The sequence below is a fragment of the Lytechinus pictus genome, chromosome 7 (assembly GCF_037042905.1).
Source record: "Lytechinus pictus isolate F3 Inbred chromosome 7, Lp3.0, whole genome shotgun sequence".
Classification (NCBI taxonomy): Eukaryota; Metazoa; Echinodermata; class Echinoidea; order Temnopleuroida; family Toxopneustidae; genus Lytechinus; species Lytechinus pictus.
Window position 1 is genome coordinate 12,105,832 of NC_087251.1, and position 26,108 is coordinate 12,131,939.

General features: G+C 36.4%; 1 protein-coding gene across 1 annotated transcript; it reads left to right on the top strand.

Moving 5' to 3' along the window:
* Positions 1-1,114: 1,114 nt before the first annotated feature.
* On the top strand, positions 1,115-15,232 carry LOC129264947 (spermatogenesis-associated protein 17-like). Its single transcript, XM_064101946.1, has 8 exons — positions 1,115-1,240; positions 5,457-5,679; positions 7,960-8,063; positions 8,663-8,786; positions 9,390-9,578; positions 11,224-11,372; positions 12,379-12,508; positions 13,055-15,232. Exons 1-8 carry the CDS (start codon positions 1,173-1,175, stop codon positions 13,136-13,138), a joined length of 1,071 nt encoding a protein of 356 aa, XP_063958016.1. The 5' UTR covers positions 1,115-1,172; the 3' UTR covers positions 13,139-15,232.
* Positions 15,233-26,108: the final 10,876 nt, after the last annotated feature.

Sequence of the window (26,108 nt, forward strand, 5' to 3'; positions counted from 1 at the left end):
TGAGAAGAAGAAGCAGTCTGCGGGTAATAGATTCTGAATGCTTGACATGATTGGAGGTTATGTTATCCGATCCAGGGGCTTTCTTTGGTCTGAGTAAGGCTATTGCATTGTCTATATCTTCCAGGGTTAGAGTAACTTGTTGAGGAGTGGAGGCGGTACCTGAGCGGACGAGGGGTGGGTATGACGAGGAAGCTACCTTGGAGTGGCAGGAACTAGAGGACTGAGAGGCGACGAAGGGGAATGATTGATGTCCGGGTCTTCTACAGGGGTTTTAGATGGGTTGAGAGAGCAGGCAGAGAGCATGGAGAAGTATCTCTGCCAACCTTCGATGACCTGCTCTCCTGTGAAGCGTGTGTTGTCATATTCTAAGTAGGCTAGATTTTAAGTTGAAGCATTACTTGATTTTCGCTTGTTGACTAACTTTTAGAAAATAGGAGCATTACGAGATTGGCCGGCACTTTCAATCTCCAATCTTGTGAGTGAGTTTAACCTTAGCAGAGGACTGCCTAAGGGATATGCGGAAGTTCTTCTTGGCGGTAAGGTACTTGGATCTGAGTGAGTGAGTGCCATCTAACCCAATTCTCAGAAAGTCTCTAATGGAGATTTGATGTTATACCTTCCCTGTCAACAATGATACAATTCATAAAATAGCATTTGCCCGTTTAGTCGAATAAGTTTGTTGTTAAAAAATATCTAATTTCTTTTAGATGTTGCTTTTTAAAGAAGTACTTCTTTGGTAGCGCCCCAAATTTCCAACATATCCATATAATTTTGGTAATGATATTTTACAAATATTCAGTGACTCAAGTATAGTGAATAATAACCAAAGACCTCCTACATTACGGGTTCGATGTATACAAAAACGTTTGCTTCCACCATATCAATAATTTCTTTATTTCACTTAAAATCTCCTTGTAATCAACATTTCCTGAATTTCTAAATCTAATGAAAAAGTTATTCCCAATATTTTGATAGCTTCAACTAATTTACCAAAGCCAGGGAACACCAATCTAACGTTAAGCTGATAGTATTGATCAGTGCGGGCCTCGCGGCCAGGCCCCACTGATCTCTCCCGGTCCCTGATTCTGTCTGTAGCGGAGAGGGCGACAAATTATTTTGCAAATTAATTCAGTTGCTATGACTCCGATTGTCTACACGTACTGAGTGGGAAAATGGCGACTCTTTTACGCTTACAGCGGAGCAACGGGTCTATTATGCAACAAATATTCATTAGAAATAAGTAAGTGATATCATTAATATGATTTATTTCAATTCATATATTCATTTCCATACTTATTGTAATATTTTATCACTTCTAATCACATTTCCGGAGTGATTATCCAGTGGCATTAGTTAGGTGTGGTCCCACTCATTTATCCTTGTGTTGGATACAGACCCAGGCCCAGTCGGAACGACGCCGACTCGACTGGGACTCGGTACCTCGAGCGAAGTTCATGCAGGCTCCACTCCACTTAATTACCGCTACACTACGCTCCACCTACCCGAACTTCGAGACCGTGAACTCGATCTGATATTCCGAGTGACAAAGGTGGGATTTTATGGGGGGAAAATATAAAAATAAATTCATGCAACATCAGATTCAGACACCAGGGGCCCGTTTCTCAACACCTGGACAAGTTAGTCATATCTTTATCCACCAACCACGGAGTTAGTTCCAATCTTACTAAACCCGTTTCACGAAGGGCTTCCTAACTAGAATCCCTTGATATCGATACTATCGGTAGAAAGAGCAGACGAGACGTAGCCTTAGTCACAAAATAGCATAATTTTTGAAAAGCAAAAATGTGATAAAACTGCAATTATTGTGATTAATTTGGAAATAGGGCCTACATCTAATAAAAATAATAGCAGAGGCAAGATATGAACCATGCATACTTAAACCATGAAGACTTGAGCATCTAATTGCTGAGAAAATCAAATTATGAATATATGATTTCATGACTAAAAAATCACATGGGGACAATGAGATGGGTATCCCCGGGATAGTAAATTTTGATAGTTTACGAAAGTAAACCACAATTGTTATCTTTGTAAAATAATGATAATTATACGTTTATTTATGGTTCCAAACATCATCAAAATATAGTTTAAATTAATTTTTTTAAATTTTTTTACATACCGAAACACACGATTTGACAAATTCTTTGCATAAATTAGAGATAGAATTTATCAAAAATGTTGATAAGTGTTTGAAAACGACGAATACGAGTCCAGTTATGGATGACCTGCCGTGGTAGAATCTTTATCGATTCAATTACTTTACTACTTTAAAATGAGTGGTTTTGTTGCGTTTTACCAACAGTTTTGATAGTTTCTGTGCATAACAATTACTATTGAATGATCTATCACACCTGTTTTGCAATGTAATTTCAACTTCTATGAATGATTACGTAAGATTACACTTTTCAAATTTCGAGGCAATTTTGCATGTCATAGTCTACCCACGTGATGCCACTACGTCATTAAGAAAGAAGTTATGACAGGTTCGGAGGTGTCATAAATATTTAGTGAGGTTGTTGTACCTGATCTTGGTAAAGAGGGCTTTGTGAAACGGTTAGCAGACAGGTAGCTCACTATCTCCGATTTAGTAAAGAAGTTAGACTTATGACGGTGTTGAGAAACGGGCCCCAGTAGTAACTAGTAATAGTATGGCAAGTTCCCCCAAGTCTGCGCAGTCCCCCTTGTCTGCGCACACGCATATTTGCGCGATTCTAGTAAAAGAAGATACGCAACGAACACAGACTTTACACATGCAATACATAGACAGGTATTCATAAAAAAATCTGACTCAAAATGGTGGAAAAATAATGAAATTTGGGCATTTCATGTGACGGCCTCAAAATGCAGCCTTTCTCATCAAAATCCCCGAATCGTGTGCAAAGTAAATGAGTGCGCAGACATGGGGTACTATTTTTTTTTCAATCTGAAAATGACTGCCCGAGGTTTTTTCAAGAAAATCCTATATTTTCTTTCATTTTTCAATGAGAAATTTGGTACACTTACTCATGATAATAAAAGGAACCTTATTAACTGAAAGATTTTGTGAAATAAGAAGAAATTCATGTGAAATCTTAACTCAAATTGTTAGGTGCGCAGACTTGGGGCCCACCATCATACAGTACTCAGCAAATGGTGGGCACCAAGACGGCCAAGTCTGTGCACCTAACATGAAATGCCCTAAATTCATTATTTTTCCACTATTTTGAGTCAAAATGTTTTATGAATACCTGTCTATGTATTGCATGTGTAAAGTCTGTGTTCGTTGCGTATCTTTTAATAGAATCGCGCAGATACGCGGGTGCGCAGACAAGGGGGACTGCGCAGACTTGGGGGAACTTGCCATAGAGGCGCTGGTCAGAAAATTGGGATCGTCCCAGTTTACAGGGACTGTCTAAGTTTTTAAAGATTTCTTCACACAAGAAATCTAGGAAAGTTCATTCTCCTCCTGTCAAGTGCCGACACCAATCAAGTGCGCTAGTCAATGTAAACATATCAGGTTTCATAACAAGATTATTGGAAGACGGTCAGTCATGAAAAATAGATGGTGAACTGGGTGGAATTGAATTGAGGTCACTGAATCTATTTTTAGCACTCTCAATTCCCGTAATTAATGTCTTTGTCCCCTAGGGGGAAGTGAAAAAAAAACGTCCCCATAATCAAGGACAGTCTCAATTTATCAAGACATGATTTGTCTTACTCTTGGTTTATGAGGATATCCTTGTTTTCTGGGACAATCCCAATTTTTGGACCAGCGCCTCTACTGATCACGATCTTTAAAAACAATTAAAACTAATATTCTTACTTTACACAAAGTTTCACTTCTTTTCCATGCTTCTATCAGTCTCAAAATTGGTGATTTAGAGCCAACATGAAGTTCCTCACAAAACATCGCATGCGCGAGGGTCCGAGCTTGGACCGGACCCAGTACCTCGCGCATATCGCATGCGATGTTTTGAAATCAGCAGCGAATTATTTATATGTGTTAGGAACTTCATGTTGGCTATAAATCACCAATTTTGAGACTGATAGAAGCATGGAAAAGAAGTGAAACTTTATGTAATTTAGTAAGAATATTAGTTTTAATTGTTTTTAAAGATCGTGATGTTGCATGAATTTTATATTTTCTTCCCATAAAATCCCACCTTTGTCACTCGGAATATCAGATCGAGTTCACAGTCTCGAAGTTCAGGTAGGTGGAGTGTAGTGTAGCGGTAGTGAAGTGGAGTAGAGCCTGCACGAACTTCTCTCGAGGTAAGGACTCGGGAGCTATATTCGTTGCAGTTTTGCGCTGGCCGACTTCAAGCAAATTTTCCCACCGGAAACTGTTCACAAATGTTATGGCAAATCTCTGTCACATTTTGAGGTCAATAAACACTTTTCCAAATATCGCGATTGGGAACATTCAAACACGAACAGGAGATTCGAAGCTTTCCCCAAAATATCGTACGACAGTCGGCAGATATTCTTTCATTACAGACATGAGTCATGACACTTGACAGACAAAGACATCAATCAAGAGTTCAAGACAGTCATCAAGACACATAAGCCAGCACAATCAATCACCATTAGAATAAGTAATATAGATCTACACACCAAACATACAGTACAGGCACCATGCACCACACACAGGATATGAAGTCACAATTTCTACTAACTCAGGGAGGTCTATCCTGACATCGAGGGCTTCGAGGCACAAACTGGACCCTCAAAAAAAGGAAAAGTTCTGTCTTGTTCGTTCTCCTTTCAAAAATTGAAAACAAACTTTTCCTTTTTTTTGAGGGTCCAGTTTGTGCCATGATGTCAGGATTCTGTGTCACGATAGACCTTCATCCATATAATCGAGGTAAATGCATTATTTATTTTTTTACCCTTTTATTTGGAGTGCTATTGTGACCCCATTTTGGAGAGTACCCATGTCTGCCTTGTATTACACAGATGAGTCCTGAGCTCTCTGGGTTAAATTTCTACTAGTATTACTAGGAAACTGTAGGAATCAAATATTCAGTTTAGTTGTAGTTCTCAGATTCATGACAATACATTCCGAGTTTGGCCTTGGGACCATGTCTTCAAAATGATAAAAAAAATCAAACTAACAAAAGTTAGGGCTTGGTGAAAAAAAAGTCAACTGCATTGACTTTGTCAAATGAAACTCCAGAGTTGCCTCGATTGAATCATAGAGTGTGATATGGATTGAAATTACAGGCCTATGACTATGTCAAATGATAAATTCTATAGGAGCCTACACAGTAAACTTCTATCACATGAAATGTGAAGGAACTGCTGATACCTATGTAATGTCACAAAATGTACTTACAAAATGTTTGTCCCTTTGTTTCTTTCATTATTCTGCTATATACTTCCTCTTTAACTTCTGAGTATTCCATGTATTTTGTTTATAATTCATTTTTGCCATGTGCTCACTCTAAACCATCCAGAGATGCAGAGGAGCAGAGAGATATTGAATACAAAGCAGTAGTGAGGGTCCAAGCATGGTTCCGTGGACAGCGTGTCCGGGCATATATTCTTCATCTGCATCGATGTGCTACTATATTACAGAAGGTTTGGAGAGGTTATCTTGGAAGAAGAGTTTACCGGGCTATGATCAAACAACTCATGTTGGTGATGAGGATGAAATATTATAACAAGATGGCTACCTTAGTAAGTATTGGGCATTACATTTTGTTTATATCAAACATTTTTGTATAAATAAACATCAACTTTTCATATATTTCAACCTTTCATTGTGTACAAAATGTTTTAATTTGCTAGATAAGATGTACATGTATATTGTCTAATCATTGATAATTCAAAGGGATTGTTGAAATATTTTTTGGGTTATTTTTTAAATGCAGATAATTTTCTTGACCTTAACCAACCAAATAATTAAGATTATGATAAATGCAACATATCCCAACCTCAAGCAAATAATTTGAACCCCCCCAAATAAAAAATAAAAAATAAATAAATAGAATAAAATATATATATGAAAGAGGAATGAATACATAAAATAAAATAAAAATAGATCAAAAGAATGAAGGCAAAATATACTGCTGTCAGAGCATATGCTCAATGTGTGTCAAAATATTTTACCCAGGGGGGGGGGGGATTTCCATTGGCGAGTGGATACCATGCGCAAGCATGGGTCTCGAAAAGCACCCTAAACACGTATTTTCCATATTCTGAAAATGCACCCTTTAACAAGTATTGGCATGTGAAACCCTACCCTTAACAAGTATTGGAAACAAAACGATACTCTTGGCAATTATTCCCTGAATTGAACCCCTAAACAAGGACATCGATATTATAATTATTATATGTCACGGACGTCGGTTTTACCTTTACCTACATCATTGGGTTAAGTATGGCCACACCTCGTGCAAATCGGACTCTAAACACATTGGCCCGTATTTTGATAGCAGGTTTAACTTAAACTCAGGTTTAAAGTTGTGGTTGAAGTATGGGAAGCTAAAAGTATCAAAATTTTTTATTAAGTTGAACGTTTCTTATGTTTACTGTGCTCTTTCCTGATTCATCGATGGTGAAGACAATAATCTATTTATACTTCCTAGACAATTATGAATGATTTGAGAGCCAAATGAGCTGAAATATGATATCTCCACCGTTAGTGATTTATGTAACAATTGGCTATCCATACTTAAACCACAACTTTAAACCTGAGTTTAAGTTAAACCTGCTATCAGAATACGGGCCATAGTGTTGACTGTTGAGGCAGTACATCCTTTATAAAACATTTTAGTCTTTTTTAAACCTCGCAAATTTGACCCTAAACATGTAGCTTTCCTAGTGAAAAAGATACCCTTTTCCATTATTTACATATGAAGAGTATAGTTGCAAAAGCGGTTAGGTCCACTTTGGACCATTCAGAGAAAAACCATGTTTTTTTATTCTCACTTATTGCAATATTCTTAAGGCAAACTAAATTGTCATGGTGTGCTACCCTATCATGTGAACATATAATTGGGTATAAAAGAAATCTACCTGTCTTCAATTTTTTTCTATATATTTTTTTAAAAATTATCATCGTGGACCTAACCCCTTTTGCAACTAAACTGAAATGGATCCAATCTCTTTTGATTAAAAACGTGATTTTTCTTTGCCACTTTCATTCACGTTTTCATTTGAATTTCAAATTTTCTTTGGTATCATCAGAGTGACAAAAAATTTAGAGGTTTAGAGACAGAAAACAATAAAATTTATGAAAAATTGACCTAACCCCTTTTGACCAATGAATTATTCAGAAGAGTTTAGTTGCAAAAGGGGTTAGGTCCACTCCAAGAAAATCATTTTTCTAATTCTCCCATATTGCAATATTCTTATGCGAAACTGAATTTTCATGATACCCTACCATGAGAACATAAAATGGGTATAAAAGAAATTTACCTGTTTTCATATTTTTTAAGATATCTATATTCTTTTCCCCAAAAAAATCTGTGTGGACCTAACCCCTTTTGCAACTAAACTGAAATGGACCTAACCCTTTTGAAAAAAAATGATTTTCTTTGCCATTTTAGTTCACTTTTTAATAGGAATTTCAACTTTTCTTTGGTATCATCTTATAGAGCTACTTAAAATCTATACATTGAGACATAAAAATCAAATTTGATGAAAAATGGACCTAACCCCTTTTGCAAGTGAGCTCTTCATATGTAACGTGCCCTATCTTGAAAAAGGCATCCTTTTTTACGTGTTTTTTTTGTCGCGCATGCTATCCACTCGTCAATGTAAGTGGCCCCCGCCCCAGATATTTTACCCAATGAAATATTCTCATTAATTAGTACATTTGCATATTTACGGTTTTCATACTGTTTCTATTGTATCATAGAAAATGGAAAGACAGAATATCATTGATGTATTATTTTTGTTGTCACGTTTCATGATGAGTTATTGACCTATTGGAATCACTTTACCTTTATGTAGATACAAAAGATTTGGAAAGGATATTACACAAGGAAATATGTAGCGAACTACTTCAGTAGAAAGAGATATCTAGAAGGCCTCATCATCAAGAATGAAATAATAAGGTAAGTTGATCAGAATGTCTCAACTTAATGACCCATCTTCTAAACTATTTATGCTATAGATGCTTTATACTAAGGCTAAAAGTTATGAGTTAGAACACAGCCTCAATAAGAGTAGACCAATTAGCAAATGAAAGAAATAAAATATACATAATTTATTAAATGCAATCATTCTCTTAGATCTGTTATTGGATAAAGATAGTATATTTAGCCCATAATTAGATTATATACCTTGGAGATTCAGACAGTAATGGAAGCTACTGTTCGCTTTCAATTCTTGGATCAAAGCTTGCAGTCAGTCCGATTTAATGCACTTCATATCATAATGATTTGCAGAATAATTGGCCTTCCATATAAAATAGCACATGAGTCAGATGAATACACTAAAAAAAGACATTGGATTTGAATTAATGTTACATTGTATTGCACATTTTCTAAATGTGAAGTATGTAATATTCTATTTAAAAAAGGAATCTTATGTCACTGCGCTCAACCAACAATAAGAAATCACAAAATATGGATCCAAGGTGAGTTGTAAAGAGGTTAATATTAATTTTACATGAAATATTGATATATTACATAAATTTCTTTCATATTTGCAGGAAAGAATTGGAGGAGTACAAAATGCAGCAAGATGAAGAAAAAGCACAAAAACTACAATTAGAGATCAAAGAAAAGGTGTTTGAAGAAGCCAGGAAGAATCACTATCTCCTTAGTACTGAAGTGGTAAATAAATCATAAATCATATTATCGGATGTTCCTTATTACATTTTGATTTGTCCCTGCAAAAGAAACTGTGTTAGGTGTTTGATCAAGTCAGGGTCTACATTTGTTTTACAAAATAGTTGCAATGTCACAAGTTTTATTTCCAAAAAGACTATTCCAAATCCCAATATGAGCTCCAGTATTAAAGGAGAGAAACAAGTCATTTTCTAGATACATGTATGCAGTAACAGGTTCAATGCAAAAGGGTCAGCGCATGTGTATCCCAAAATGTTAATGATGCACAAAAGAAGGCCTTGACTAGAAAATTATGAGTTTTCATTGTATAGGATGTTACATTATTTTTCTTCTGAACAGAATTTTGTTACTCAGAAATTTTCAGAATTTCAAGTTCTCAAAGAGTTTTCTCCATTGAGGTGTAGTTGGAGTAATATCTTACTGTATAGGCAATATGAAATTGCATTCTGTTAAAAGCTTAATTGTTGGGCTATTTGGGCTACTTTCTTTGGTACAAGAATTTCAAAATGGCCCTATATACAGTGTAGGAAGCTATTTCTTCTTGTTTGCCAACCCTTGAAAAATAATATTCATTTTCCTCCCCTGCAGGTTCCTGGTGTTTACAACTCACCTTTCAAGCCTTACCCAGACGAGATGGAGTTCATCTTAAGAAGTGTTAAGCCACGCCCACCCCCTGGTCCAAACCCGAAGAGAGACAATAGATCAGGCAAGGTGATAGCACCAAGCCCTCCTTTACCCCTCACTACCCCCTTGCCACCAATCGGTCAGAAGCCACAGGTAAGATCATGTGACCTCGTTTTTATTTTTCATTTTCTTTCTCCTCCTCCTCATGCTTCTCTTGTTATCTCTCTTGCTCTCTCCCTACCTCTTTCTGCTCTTTGTCATTTTTTTTTCTCTTTCTCTTTAATTTTTGTCTCGCCTGCATAGCAGAGCGAGACTATAGGCGCCGCTTTTCCGACGGCGGCGGCGTCAACATCAAATCTTAACCTAAGGTTAAGTTTTTGAAATGACATAACTTAGAAAGTATATGGACCTAGTTCATGAAACTTGGACATAAGCTTAATCAAGTATTACTAAACATCCTGCCTGAGTTTCAGGTCACATGACTAAGGTCAAAGGTCATTTAGGGTCAATGAACTTAGACCATGTTGGGAGAATTATTTTCAAAATCTTAACCGAAGGTTAAGTTTTTGAAATGACATCATAACTTAGAAAGTATATGGACCTAGTTCATGAAACTTGGGCATAAGGTTAATAAACTATTAGTAAAAATCCTGCTCGAGTTTCAGGTCACATGATCAAGGTCAAAGGTCATTTAGGGTCAATGAACTTTGGTCAAGTTGGGGGTATTTGTTGAATTACTATCATAACTTTGAAAATATATGGATCTAGTTCATGAAACTTGGACATTAAGTTAATCAAGTACCACTGAATATCCTGTGCAAGTTTCAGGTCACATGACCATGGTCAATGGTCATTTAAGGTCAATGAACTTTGGCCGTGTTGGGGGTATTTGTTAAATTACCATTCTAACTCCAAAAGTTTATGGATCTAGTTCATAAATCTTGGGATATAAGAGTAATCAAGTATCACTTAACATCTCCTGTGAGTTTCAGGTCACAAAACCAAGGTCAAAGGTCAGTTAAGGTCAATAAACTTAGGCCATGTTTGGGTAATTGTTGAATTGCCATCATAACTTTGAAAGTTTATAGATAGAGTGAATGAAATGTGGACATGGGTGTAGTTGACAAGTCTTAAGTCACCGTTCAAATGTCATTTATGGTCAATGAATGTGGTATTATGTCATTATATGAATGGTGTTTTTGTCAATGATTATTTTGTAGTAGTTTTCAAAGTTAGCACTGCTGCTATATTAAATCGCGTAATGCAGGCGAGACTGCCAGAGGCGTTCCACTTGTTAATCTTTCTCTCTCTTCTCTCTTTTAATATTTTTGTTCTTCCCTTACTTTTACTTCAAATTTGCCTTAGAATTTGTTCCCAGGATCCACTTGTTTCATTGCTGTCTCAACATAAGTTTTACAAGTTTCCTGATAGGTATTAGTCCTCTTTGAGAAATGTTCTTTTTTAATCTTAATTTGTAAATTGTATTTACCCTATATTGATATGCATAATATTTCATGAATTTACATCTTAATTGGAAATTAACACAATTATATTTTCATTTTTAAATTGCCTTTATATTCAATCTGAGTAGGTATATTGGGAAGAATTTTTTTTTCGCAGTTACATTTATCTGGACCAAAATTTGCTATATTTTTGCCAAGTGTACAAATTTTCAGTGTAACTGGTGATTCAAGTACCACTATACTTGGAGCCAGATTGGACTATGACATCTGTCAGTATACATAAAACAGCACCTCTACTTGAATTTCCTTCCATCCTCAATATTGTATTCATTCAGGGTCCATTCCGAGAGCCTCTTGAAGTCCAGAAGCAGAGACACAAGCCCTTGCAACCAACCTTGAGGGTTTCCACCGACTACACCTCAGTAGAGGAGGCTAGAGCAGCAATGAGAGCTCAGGAATGGGTCATGAGAGTTAATGACAACATGTAAGTCATACATCTATCTCATGAATATGAATTCTAGTTTTAATCACAGACCCATGTAACATGGTCATATTATATATATATTATGATTTGCGTGTGCCGGTATGTCAGCCAGGATGGAGAACCTCCAGACCAGAGCTAAACATCATGCTTCATTTGTATGTAAATGTTGTTTTCCACATTGTTTGTAAGAAAATGAATAGAATGTTTATATCATAATGATATTTTTCAGAAAAAGAAAATTCAATTATCCCTGAAATTTTTTTTATAATGAAAATGATAATAATAATACATGAAACTTGTAAAGCACACTTTCCATGTTAATTAGATGCTCAAGGTGCTTCATACCATGAGAAAAAGTAAAAAACAAACAAATCAAACATTTAAAACATTATACACACTTTAGCAATGAAAACGATGAGTCCATGTCAAGAAACGCGCTTTAACAGGTATATTTTCAGGATGCACCTGAAGATGGTCGCTGATGCCTGGATTTTCAAACTCTGTGGAACTGTGGAAGAGAATTCCACAGGGTTAACCCGGCATGGGCGATGGCCTGTTCCCCAAAATTAGATGTTGAGGTTCATAAAGTTTTGGGGGGTTGTTAGTTATGTATCAAAGACTTTAAGTGTGGCCTAAAATCCTACATTTTACTCACCACCCTTCACCTCCAGCAATAATAAACAGTCATTTCATTAAATAATGAATCATATAAGAAACTTTATATAAATGCCGGGGATGAGGTCTTGCTAAAAAGACAAAATAAGCATTGTGGTGGATTTGTCATCTGTTGATACATTATCCATTAGACCTTGACATCTACAGGGCATTCTTTTATAGAGTCATTTGTGAGAGGTTTTGATGGACGAATTTGCTATTACTTTTATTAGCCAATCAGAATCATGGATTTCAGTAGATTTCAATCACTCAAAATATTTTCATTGAAATTCACCTGCTCTATAAAATATCAGTCTCACTCACTATTTTTCGTCCTCTCTCTTTCTTACAGTTTTGTACCTTTTACAAGGAGAGATCGAGATTATGAGCCCTTGCTTCACACCACATCCAAATATGGCCACTTACCATATGGGTCACATTACTACAGAGAATCGGATCAGTCAAAGCATATCACTGCTGAGGTAAGTGTGACAGTGTGACACATCTTGATTTCTTTAGGTGGTTTCAAGTCAACCCCAGTTTGCTCAATTTTATCTCAGTCAGCCCTGTTCAACACATAATGCCCATTGAAGAATTTTCGCTTGAGCATGGAATGTTATTCTGAGCTAAGGAACAGCATGCACAATGTTTCCCTTGTGGAAATAGCATGCTATGGTATGTCAGGAAAAATGATCCCAAGCCCAAACTGTTAACATGTTTTATTCCCCAAGAAAAAATATCAAAAGACAACTCTGGGTTTTATTCGTGAAATGATACCCATGAAGCAGCCTAATGGCATCTATAATACAAATGATCTCAAGATTGTTCTCATCAGAAAAATTTGCTCATTCAGAAATCGCGGGATAATTAAACTAAAATGAAAAAAAAAACAGTGCAAAACTTTCTTAGCTCTGATTGGGTATCAAATGATAATATTAGTAACCGAGCTTGATAACTATCATTCTTAAATTTTATATTTTCATTTATTAATTGATTTTCCTTATTTTCATACTTATTTTCCTTTGCAGATGTTTCAACCGGTTGTTTCTCCAATCCCTGTCTTCGATAAATTAAACGACACATACTCAAAAGGAACAGAAACTGTTCCATGAAGAGGTGCTGCTTAACTGATTCTTACGATGTCCTATATGTAAATGTCTTGCAATATTATCTCCTATATTCCTTCATTTGAAAATAATCAAATATATGATGAGTCATTTGGATTGTAAATTTCTGTACAAAAATGTAAATGAAACTGTAATATACCTAACTGTACAAATCTGTATGATATGTTAATGTAGATATCCTATAAATGTAAATATACAGTACTTATATCTGTAAATGATTTTATACTTCATTGATGTTTTGGAAAATGATAATGTGTTAATTCACTTTATTCCATTATAAAAAAAATTTGAAGATTAATATAGGCACTTTCTCTTCCCATGCTTTATCAGCATATGATGTAGTGAAATATCATAAGTGTAAAAAACCCATATTTTTTAATTACATATACTTGTATAATTTGTCAATTATTTATGACAAATCTTGAAGCAATAAAAAATGATATAGCATCAATTTCCTGAATTTTTCCAAATTTCAAACATAAAGAGGCACCCACAGCAATCTGTGTTTCATGTTTTACCAGCTTCTTATCCTCTGTACCAGGATTGAAGTAAAATGCATTTGAAGTGCTCTTACTGCCATGTGCATATCACTGATTTTTTTTTACATATCTCGAAAATGCTGTATCCTCATTGGAAATTATATGGTCATTGTATGACCAGGTACTTCATCAATTTTTCATTTAAAAGTTATTCAATTAATCAGATGATCATGGAGAGTTAATGGTTCATGGTTTCTAGGACCCTATACCTCTAGTCTGCAGGCACAGACCCTGATTGAAACTAATGAACAAGAAGTAGGTATATCACATGGTACATTACATGAATGGGTTGCTAGGATGGTTAACACAAAGATTAAACATGTTTAATTATTATTATGTTTCATCCATAATATGCAATGATGCATGTGTGTATGGACAATATCAGGCATTTAGCATTTTTACTGCAATCAAACTGTTTTCATGAAAGGGAAACCAGCTATTAATATGATGTGCTGTTTTCTTATCTCACATGAACATGATTAGATACATGAATGTTTACCATGAGTAAACAGGAAGCTACTTATTGAATTTCAATCACCATGCATGGTATTCTCATAATCAAACCTAGTTAAACTCCATACTAAAAAATTAAAATGCTAGGAGGAAAAGAAGATGTTCCAAAGAACTACTGTAAATCCACTGTACAGTATATTAAGATTATAATTTTCTTATCATGTCACAATAAAAATAATTATGTGAATAAAATATTTCACTACAGGATTTCACAACAGGATTAACACAGTTGTACCTGGTGAATCATTCAGACTCCATAAAGTGTGTTAACCTAAATTTAGCTTAATCTGGGGAGCATTTCATCAACATTTTTCATCTGAAAAGTCAGATTCGACTACTTTCCTTGATTTTGATTGACTGAGAAGCACTGTTACTATGGCAACTGTCAAATAAAACAGGACTTGTCGGATAAAACGTCTGACAAGTACTTTCATTAAATTCTCCCCATGCAGTGTTACAAGATGATTCTAGTTCATTTAAAGATGTCTACCCTTTCTTGTATTGCAATGAGCATCACTGTGTTGTAAAGAATTTTATTATATACAAATTCAGATCACAAGCTGATTTTCCAACCTTTTCATATATTTTTTTTGTCTTGATAATCTGCTAGAGTGGTCATTTTTTATTTAGACACAATTCCATGCATGGTACAGAAAAGTAATGAAAAAGGGAACAATTCATGTTTCACACATGTGCTACTATATTTATGTTCCTGCACATGACTGCTCACACTATTTCCTTAACAATTACTAAAACAAAATTCTTGGCTTATTTTCCGATTTTTTTTTGAATAATTATCACTGAATTGCACCACCCCCTCCCCTTGATATTTGACTACAAATGTATGCCTTTGTAAAGTACGAGTCAGTCAACAGACAAAAATTATTGTCTTTTGGCACAACACATTCATTCTAGCCCTCCACGTGATGCAAACTGGATCAAGATTCATTTTTCCCAATTCCATTTCTGACTTGCTGATTATTATTGTATATGATTTTATGAATAAAATAATGTATGATACAGCTTATATACACATTTGTCTGCATTTTCTTGTTTTTCACGAATGTTAAAAAAGGGTGCCTTTATTAATCTTTTCAACATTTTCATCAATGACCTGTACACTCATGTTCGGTTCATTCCATGAAATTGAAGATTAATATCAAGTGATGAAATATTACAAAATGTGGTCTTGTTGGAAAAGCCTCAGTTAACCCTATCTAGACCGAGGTATTTTGGGAGATCATATAGCCGAGGGGTGGGGAGGCCCCCCCCCCCCCCCTTGAGATCTCGGCCGTTGATCGTGCAGAAAATTGGCACGCAGGTTGTCTGGGACATAATCTACAAAATTGTATATTAATTTACTGCATGGAAAGTACTTAAGTGATTATGCTAATTTATGCGTAACTAGTATGCAAAATCATACTTTTTCCGCTAACTCCCTAAATAAAGCTCCAAATTTTCAAATTTTTGGTATAGAAACTCTTTGCAGTGTTCTTAGCAAATATACGTGAAAAAATTGATGTGATATCAGATCAATTTCTTATGTATTATATTGTTTTTTGCAATTTTCTTATGTATTTCTTTGTTTGGACCTTTTGTTTTTCATTGTTTTTTTGATGAACTTTGTTGGGCACTCTTGAGATCATAAACAGCATAAAATAAATTCGTTTAGATCAACAAAACTAAAAATAATCATACATTTATGATTTATGGTTGAAAACTCAATTTGCATTGACTTTGTACACAAAATCATGTTTTTGAGCAATTTTTGTCCGGCAAGCTTGCGTAATTTTAAGAACCGCGTATACCCGGGCGTCGCAAAATTGGTCTCAAAAGATGCGCAAGACTTGAAAGTAAAAAGTCAGCAAGTGGCGTGGTTAAAAAAAATTCGCGCGGCGAATCGTAGAGGGGGGGGGGGTTTATTGAAACAAAAGATAACCAATTACTGCCACTAAAAGTAAAATAAATTATTTCTACATAAAACCACGAGGGATAACAAAACAAAACATTTAAATGATTGAGAGATAAATAAGAATGAATTTAGAAGCGGCTTTATTTCACTCTTGGCATTACATCTCGACCGCGCCTGTCCCCAAAATTGAATAACCAACACTGAGTCAGCGAAGTGCTAGGTTATATGACATTCCTATATACTCACGTCCCTGATAATTATAAGCCTAGGAGATATGATTTTGGCTACGGGGCTGTTCCTATAAGCTTCTTTATTTATTTTTATTTATTTACCCAAGTCATTACGTTCACTTAATCATATCAAAGAAGGATAAGTCGAATTGTTTTCGGCCTATATGCCGCCTATTTAATATGTCAATGTCATCCGAGATGTATGGATATAAGACGAGTGTTTATTTAACGCGATGATAAGGGACCTACTTTTACTGACCCATAATTGCTCTCCAGCATAGGCGGATCCAGGAAGGGGGGGCGAGAGGCCCGCCCCCCCCCCCTATTGGCGGAGCAAAAAAAAAAAAAAGAAAAGAGAGGAGAAAAAAAGAAGAGGAAAGATAAGATGAGGAAGACGAGTAAAAAAACAGTTGAGTGGAAGACTTGGAAAAAAATTCATGTCACTATATAAAATTTTCGCTCGCGCTTCGCGCTCGCATTGCCTGTTAGGTGATTTACATATCTTGCTCAATATGGAGCTTAAAATATCAAGATTTTGAAGTTATTTCAGCTCGGAAATCGAACTTTCATTATTATTTTTTATTTACAAATTGATTTTCAAAAAAGTGCTCTGTAAAAATGTCATATTAACAATTTTTGCTCGCGCTGTTTGATTGTCAGGTACCTATCATTTTCGTGATTCCATAAAGTTCTCAAAATATCCCCCGTTCAGGTATGATTGTAAAAAAGTATCAGCTAGCGCTGCACGCTTGCATTTTGATGAGTTATGTATAATTATCTCAATGTTAATTCTTTAACAAATTACTTGAAATCCCCATATCATGAGAGTTTATCGAAAATTTCGGCTCCGATTTCCGCTGGCATTAATTGTTAAAAATATTAACTAATGTATCGTATTCATAATTTCAAAAATGCATGAAATGTCCAGTTTTCAGGCCATAATATTAACAGATTTTGCATTCTCATTATGCTTATTAGATTGATAAATAAGATATTGATTTAATAATTAAATTGTCCCTTTGTTCAGAATGGAATACTAGTATCGACAAGTTTCATCCCGCGCTTAGGAAGAGGAATAGGAAGATAGTCATCATTTCAATATGATGACAAAATGTCCTTAGAATGTCCAGGTCCTATAATTATGTCAAAACTCAAAGTAATAATAATGAAAAATATCAGGGGCCCATTTCATAAAGAGTTACAACTGTTGTAACTTCGCCAGTATGGCAACTACCATGGTACATTGATTGTGATTGGCTGCTGAGCCCTGTTGCCATGCATGGTAGTTGACATAATGGCAAAGTTACACTCGGAGTTACACAGTTGTGACTCTCTATGAAACGGACCCCAGCTCTTTATTAAGAGCGATCCATAAATTTATTAACCCTTTTTCAGATCGGAATATCAAATATTTTTAAACTCGCGCTTCGCTTTATTGATTTTCATGACAAAAGATGTATTTAGAATGCCTAGATTCTAGGTCTGAATCTGTAACACGTGCGCGCATGTTTATTCAGATACGCAATTGTTCTCTATTTATATCATTATCCAGTTTCGGATCACAATATCAAAAAAAAATCTGCTCGTGCTTTGTGCTCGCATTATTAAAGTAGGAAGATCCCCTATTACTAATCATTTTCATGATTTACAAAACAGGAATAGAGTGTCCCGTTTTTAGGTCTAAATCTCGAATCATCCGCTCGCGCTTCGCATCAATAATTGTTTAGTTATAAAGCTATATCCTGTTCACGATTACAAACAATTATTAAAATTTTCCATTCTTTATGTAGAAATGTGAAAATTTTTCAGCTCGCGCTTTGGGCTCGAATTATTATTGTAAGAAAGATACCCAATTACTCATCCTTTTCTTGATTTACAAAATATGAATAGAGTGTCTCGTTGTTAGGTCTAAATCTCTCAAGTTTCCGCTCGCATCAGTGTTTAAATATATAGCTATTCTTTCTAAGTTACAAAAAGTACTTAGAATTTCCATTCTTTAGATAGAAATGTCAAAATTTTTCAGCTCGCAGTATTTGATTGTTGAAATATGTAACGTCTTCAATAACTGCGAGTCTGCAAGAATCTTCATGATTGGCAGTCAGTGTAGCCTGAAACCTACTCCATGGAAACAAAACGATAGTCTTGGCAAGTATTCACTGAATTGAACACCTAAACAAGCACAGCATAACGGTTAGTCGCGTACATTTGAGTGTCCGAAAGTCGACACACATTGCAGCGCTTCAACACAGGGAACAGTTGTTTTCACCAGCGTAATATTGCAAAAAAACCTGGGTATATCTTTATAATTATTAATAATCCCACATGGCAATCAGTCGAAATCACCCGTATTTTTCGAGACCCTGGCACCTTTGTTTTCCCACTGAAATATTTCCAAAGTCGAGATTGACTGTCATCTCATTGCTAAATAGATTACCTACATGTTGGTGTATGTGACTGGTAATGATCTTGTTTTTTCCCCTGAACTTTTAGATCGAGCAGGCAGAACATGGCATATGGTTGTAGAACGTCACGTGATAGTTTCCGTGCATATGCCTAGACCCTTTTCATTTCAAACAATTAATACAGTTAAAACAAAATCAATTAACGCATTTAATGTTGATAGTAACAATGTTCTTGTACTGTAAATATTTACCCGGGATATTTACCTACTGATATTTATAACATATCTCAAATTCGAGAAAGCTAATATAGTAGTATCAAGTCCGGAATTGATTTTGATTTGCAATAGGGCCTGCATACGTATAAACTAGCAGTCTAGCATCGTCTGCTACGTAAACTAAATGATCGTAGATGACCAAAACCATGGACCCTACCACTTTCATATGATATATTTTAATTGTACGTTAAGGACGTCGGTTTTACTGTCTTTTCCTACCTCATTGGGTTTAGTACGGCCCCATGCACCTCACACAAATCGGACTCTAAACACAAAGGCCCGTATTTATCTGGGTTTAAATGGTCTCATGCACTCTGTCCCCCTCTGTCCTAAAATAATGGGAAGCCAAAAGTGTCAAAATTTTTATTAAGTTGTATGTTTCTTATGTTTACTGTGCTCTTTTCTGATTCATAGCTGGTGAAGACAATAATCTATTTACACTTCCTACACAATTCTGAATGATTTGAGAGCCAAATGAGGTGAAATATTATATCTCTACTGTTATTGATGTAACAATTGGCTATCCATACTTAGAACACAACTTTAAACCCGAGTTTAAGTTAAACCCGACTTCAGAATACGGGCCGTAGTGTTTACTGTTGGGGCAAAAAAAAACATCCTTCATAAAACATTTTATTTTCTTATACCCTCGCAAATTTGACCCAATGAAACACGTTGCTTTCCTGGGGAAATAGATACCCTTTTTTAATTATTTAAGTGTTTTGACACACGTATTACGTTACGTTCGTAACGTGCCCTATCTGGAAAAAGACAACCTTTTTAGGTTTTTTTTTTTTTTTTTTTTTGGGGGGGGGGTTGCGCATGGTATCCACTCGTCAATGCAAATGCCCCCCCCCCCCACCGGAAACCAATTCAAAGGTCGGTAATGCGAGAACGGGGTCATACAATAATGCTTCAACCATGCTTCTAATAGTGGTGCGCTAGTGCCCTTTGGTAAGGCATTTATCGATTACCAGGTCCCTCGGAGAGGACCTTAAGCCGTCGGTCCCCTGGTTGCTTGCTCACAGGCATTCGTGCTTTCTAAGCAGTCAGGTAAAAACCCTCGGTATAACATAACTATGTACGCTTACACAATCTCCACGGGGACTGTTTTACGTGTATAATGTTGCAGACATGGTCAGCTTCGAGTCTGTGCTTGCAGACTACACAATGATCTTTTTTTTTCTTATGAAGGGTATCCACTAGCTGCAAGCAGCCCCAGCAGCCAAGCACAGAATCACATTTGACACCCTCTGTCTGTGCATGGATGGTCTGTGTCAGCCACAATATAGGCCTACCTGAATCTAGTCTCACTACTCAATTAAGACTCTGCGCCCGACTCTGCGTTATGCACAATGCTAAAACCAAGGGTCTGTGTCTGCAGACTAGATATGGCTCTCACTGCTGTGGCAGTCTGCCTGCATGTACCTAGGCCCCCCTTGATCCATGGTCTGAGACAGAGCATTCATTGCTCCAAGGTCCATGGTCTGTGAAAGAGCATTTATTGCTCCTAGGTCCATGGTCTGAGACAGTGCATTCATTGCTCCTAGGTCCATGGTCTGAGACAGAGCATTCATTGCTCCTAGGTCCATGGCATGAGACAGAGCATTCATTGCTCCTTGGTCCATGGTATGAGACAGAGCATTCATTGCTCCTAGGTCCATGGTCTGAGACAGAGCATTCATTGCTCCTATAGGTCTGAGACAGAGCATTCATTGCTCCTAGGTCCATTGTATGAGACAGAGCATTCATTGCTCCTAGGTCCATGGTATGAGACAGAGCATTCATTGCTCCTAGGTCCATGGTCTGAGACAGAGCATTCATTGCTCCTAGGTCCATGGTCTGAGACAGAGCATTCATTGCTCCTAGGTCCATGGTCAGAGACAGAGCATTCATTGCTCCTAGGTCCATGGTCTGAGACAGAGCATTCATTGCTCCTAGGTCCATGGTCTGAGACAGAGCATTCATTGCTCCTAGGTCCATGGTCTGAGACAGAGCATTCATTGCTCCTAGGTCTGAGACAGAGCATTCATTGTTCCTAGGTCCATTGTATGAGACAGAGCATTCATTGCTCCTAGGTCCATGGTATGAGACAGAGCATTCATTGCTCCTAGGTCCATGGAGTGAGACAGAGCATTCATTGCTCCTAGGTCCATGGTCTGAGACAGAGCATTCATTGCTCCTAGGTCCATGGTCAGAGACAGAGCATTCATTGCTCCTAGGTCCATGGTCTGAGACAGAGCATTCATTGCTCCTAGGTCCATGGTCTGAGACAGAGCATTCATTGCTCCTAGGTCCATGGTCCGAGACAGAGCATTCATTGCTCCTAGGTCTGAGACAGAGCATTCATTGCTCCTAGGTCCATTGTATGAGACAGAGCATTCATTGCTCCTAGGTCCATGGTATGAGACAGAGCATTCATTGCTCCTAGGTCCATGGAGTGAGACAGAGCATTCATTGCTCCTAGGTCCATGGTCTGAGACAGAGCATTCATTGCTCCTAGGTCCATGGTCTGAGACAGAGCATTCATTGCGCTATTGCTCCTAGGTCCATGGTCAGAGACAGAGCATTCATTGCTCCTAGGTCCATGGTCTGAGACAGAGCATTCATTGCGCCTAGGTCCATGGTCTGAGACAGAACATTCATTGCTCCTAGGTCCATGGTCTGAGACAGAGTATTCATTGCTCCTTGGTCTGAGACAGAGCATTCATTGCGCTATTGCTCCTAGGTCCATGGTCAGAGACAGAGCATTCATTGCTCCTAGGTCCATGGTCTGAGACACTGAGCATTCATTGCTCCTAGGTCCATGGTCTGAGACAGAGCATTCATTGCTCCTAGGTCCATGGTCTGAGACAGAACATTCATAGCTCCTAGGTCCATGGTCTGAGACAGAGCATTCATTGCTCCTTGGTCTGAGACAGAGCATTCATTGCTCCTAGGTCCATGGTCTGAGACAGAACATTCATTGCTCCTAGGTCCATGGTCTGAGACAGAGCATTCATTGCTCCTTGGTCTGAGACAGAGCATTCATTGCTCCTATGTCCATAGTCTGAGACAGAGCATTCATTGCTGCCGTTGTTCTCCCACTGAAATACCATTTAAAGGTCGAGTCCACCCCAGAAGAATGTTGATTTGAAAAAAAAGAGAAAAGACAAACTAGCATAATGCTTAAAATAGCAACATCGAAAGTTATGACATTTTAAAGTTTCGCTTATTTTTCACAAAACAGTGACAATGCACAACTCCGTAACATGCAAATGAGACAGTCGATGACCTTCCTCACTATTTCTTTTTTTTTTTTTGAATTATACGATATTTCATTTTTTTTTACAGATTTGACAAGGACCAACTTGACTGAACCATATATTATTAAACATTGCTAATTCCACATGTCCAGGGAGGATTTAATCGTTGTTTCACTGAGGACAAAATTAGAATATTTCATAATTCATATAATAAAATACAAAAGAAATAGTGAGTGGATGACATCATCAGTCTCCTCATTTGCATACCGACCAGGATGTGCATATAACTGTTTTGTGAAATTAAGCGAAACTTTAAAATGTCATGACTTAATTTCTAATTTTTCATCCGATTTTTAAGGAGTTTTCAGTGTTATGCTAGTTGGATTTTTCTCCTTTTGTTCAAATCAACTTTTTAATGGGGTGGACTTGTCCTTGGGTAAAAACAGGTTTGTTTCATGATATACTAATGGTCGATTTTGTTTTCTCAAAGGGCAAGTCTACTCCAATGAAACTTATTTGATGAGTGGGGGAAAAATCAAACAAGCACAATGCTGAAAATGTCATAAAAATCGGATGCAAAATAGGCCTATGACATTTAAATGTCGCATATTCTTCACATTTGTATGCCCAGTGGTATTTGTAAAGACTGTTCTCTCTAGATTGCGATCAGGGGAAAATCCAGTTAGATTGAAGTTTCAATCTAAGAGATTTGGGTGTCAATCTTATTCTATTGAAACTTTCGATCCAATTTTTGATTGGTCCCTGACCACAATCTGTCAGATAATTTAGACTTTCAATCTACGGAATTTAGAGAGAATTCTTTCCAATGTGGAGGAGGGGAATAGAAAATAACAAATTAATGATCAAAGACATAAAAAGGCTAATTTCTAAGTATCTTTATTGTAATAAATCAAAACGAATTATAACATAATACTGATGATTGGAATAATAAATAAGCAAATTAATATTAACATTAACATGTAGATAAAGACACAAATTATTAATGTACAGTAAAACTCAACACATATCCTTCAGCGTACATCACACATGGAATGCCCAATCTATAGTATACAAATTTACTTAACAGAAACAACCATACGGGGGGAAGGGGCTAGATTAAACTTTCTAATACAAATTAGATTGATAACACTAAGTTAGGGATAATGTTATAGGGATCATAAACACATCATAAATCATTCTTTTAAAGGGGACTGTCCCATTATTCACAGTGGTATCATCCATAATCGATGCATACGTAGAACTGCTATTATTTGCCCCCCCCCCCTCCATGCAATATGGGATCTCCTTTTTTTCTTCTATTGTGACCACGGTGGTGAGGAGTCATCAATGTTATGTAAAAGGAATTTTCACCACTGTTTTGGGATATATGATATCATATATATATTTTCAAATGTTTCATTCTGGGTAAGAAACCTAGAAGTAAACATTTAAGCTCTCGCTTCGCATTTATATACTAGTAGTTCACACCACCATCTATGTATAATTGAGACACGTCCGTGAATTCCTATATACAGGTCCTACATAATCTACATTCCTTCAAATGTTCCATTTTCAAGTAAGTATTTCAAAATTAAATTTTTACAAACAGTCCTTTCTTTTTTCAGTATCTCCAAGAATTTTCGCATGATTCTTTAGTGAAATACGCATCGTATTCATGCCTACAATATAAGTATGAAATCGCCCTTTTCTGATCAGTATTATAGGAAAATTAAATTCGCGCTCGTAGGTCTAAGGAGTTAAAGGAATTATAGGCCTATATATTATTCACAGAAATAATCTTACAAAATGACTATCTCTCCCACTCCAACTTTTCGCTGTTAGTGTATAGCCATTCTGTGGGAAATGTGGCTTTTCCTCAGCCCCCCTCCCCCCCCCAAGATAATGCTATACTCACATTTTAAATATAATGATTATCAAGTTAGTATACTTTTAATATGTTTTATTGACACTATTTAGCAAGTTAAACAATCTGGAAATTGCAACATATACAGGGAATAAATATCTCCATCATTCCCAGGTACTTTGCATCGTATTATTCTCGGTATTTTCGGTTGCTTTAATTTTCTGCTTTATTTTCCTTATCGGAAAGCCAGTCGTGAATTGGATTTTCAGTGAGTAAGTTGTGAGTTCATACTTTTTTAGCAATTTATCTTGCCTAAAACCACTTTTGGATATATTTTTCCATTGTCTCTTTATGTACTTTAGTTTCCCTTTCAATAGGCGAATATTACCCAAATCCACCTTATCTTCCGGTATATGATATCGACGGAGTATGGAAGCAAAACATTTGTGGACATTCTCATCGTTGATAAATCCCTTGGTTTCTCTTACCAAGTTGAATAAAATGATGTTTGGAACATCAATTTCAATTGTATGAGGCAAATCGCCATCATTATCAGTTGTGTGCACTGGACTGTTTTGGGCTGTCGTGGGCCTATAATTTTCATCAATTCTCCTTATCGGAAACTGACAGTCAGGCTTGAAATGGATTTTCATTGAGTAAGTTGTGGCGTTATATTTCTTAAGCAATTTATCACGTCTGTACCCACTTTTGGTATTTTTCCATTGTCTCCATGTATACTTAAGTTTCCCTTTCAATAGGTGAATATTACCAAAATCTACCTTATCTTCTGGTATATGATACCGATCGAGTATGCAAACAAAACTTTTGTGGACATTCTCATCGCTCATAATTCCCTTGATTTCCATTATCAAATTGAACAAAAAGATGTTTGGAACATCGATTTCAATTGTATGAGGCAAATCGTCATTTACAGCTGTGTGCACTGCACTCGCTTGGCAATCCCCATCCATAGTATGTCAAAAACGGTAGCACTTACAGAGTAGACATAAACGTCGAAAGAACCATTAATGGATAGAATAGCCAAGATTTCATACAAGTTTTGTTCTTCCAAAAATAAAAATGGCGAGCATTCAACAGCATACGATATAACTATGTCAAATGAAATTAAAATAGGTTCCAGGAGGGGTTACGAAACCGTCCTTCTTCTTCTGTTAGATTCACAAGTTCACTGATAAAAACTTGGTGTTATGGATGCAAGAGAAGGTATGATTCCTGACTATCCAATGTAAAGAAGCCTTTATAGTCCACAGTAATTTTCATTTATCGATGCATTCAAACGCATGTACACTCCAATGTAGTTTATATTCTTTATTCTGAAATTTTCATTCAAACTGTTCAACTAAAAAGGTGATCAGGAGGTGGTGCATATACTGATTTGTATTGCTCAATTCTGATTTGCCCATGTCGAACAGCCGTATAGTTGTTGTAATCCGTTGACCGTTGGTTCTTACAATCCACCATCGAGTCTTTCAGTTCTGATGAGTAAAATATAAATAAAAGAAATAAAGAAAGTAGTGTTATCAGTTTCATAAAAAAGAATATATATAAGTGGATAAAATATGTGCGCGATTTTCACGCTAACCCCCCCCCCCCCACCAAAAAAAAAATGGTACGAGTCTCGCCTGATATCGCGATCGATAAAATATGTGATATGATGATATTTTGACCTCATTATTCTCATGAACACACAAGGGTAAACACAATTTATGAGAAAATAAAGAAAAGAGAGCAATTTGAACAATAACATGACTTTTTGACCCCTAGATGACCTTTGACCCCACCACTCTCATGGGCACACATGTGGTACTACCACTTTGTACCAAGTGTGAACATAATTGATGCAGAAATAAAGAAATGAGAACAATTTCAACAAAACTTGACCTTTTGACCCTAGATGGAATTTGACCCCATCACCAAGTATCAACATAATTGATGGAGAAATAAAGAAATAAGA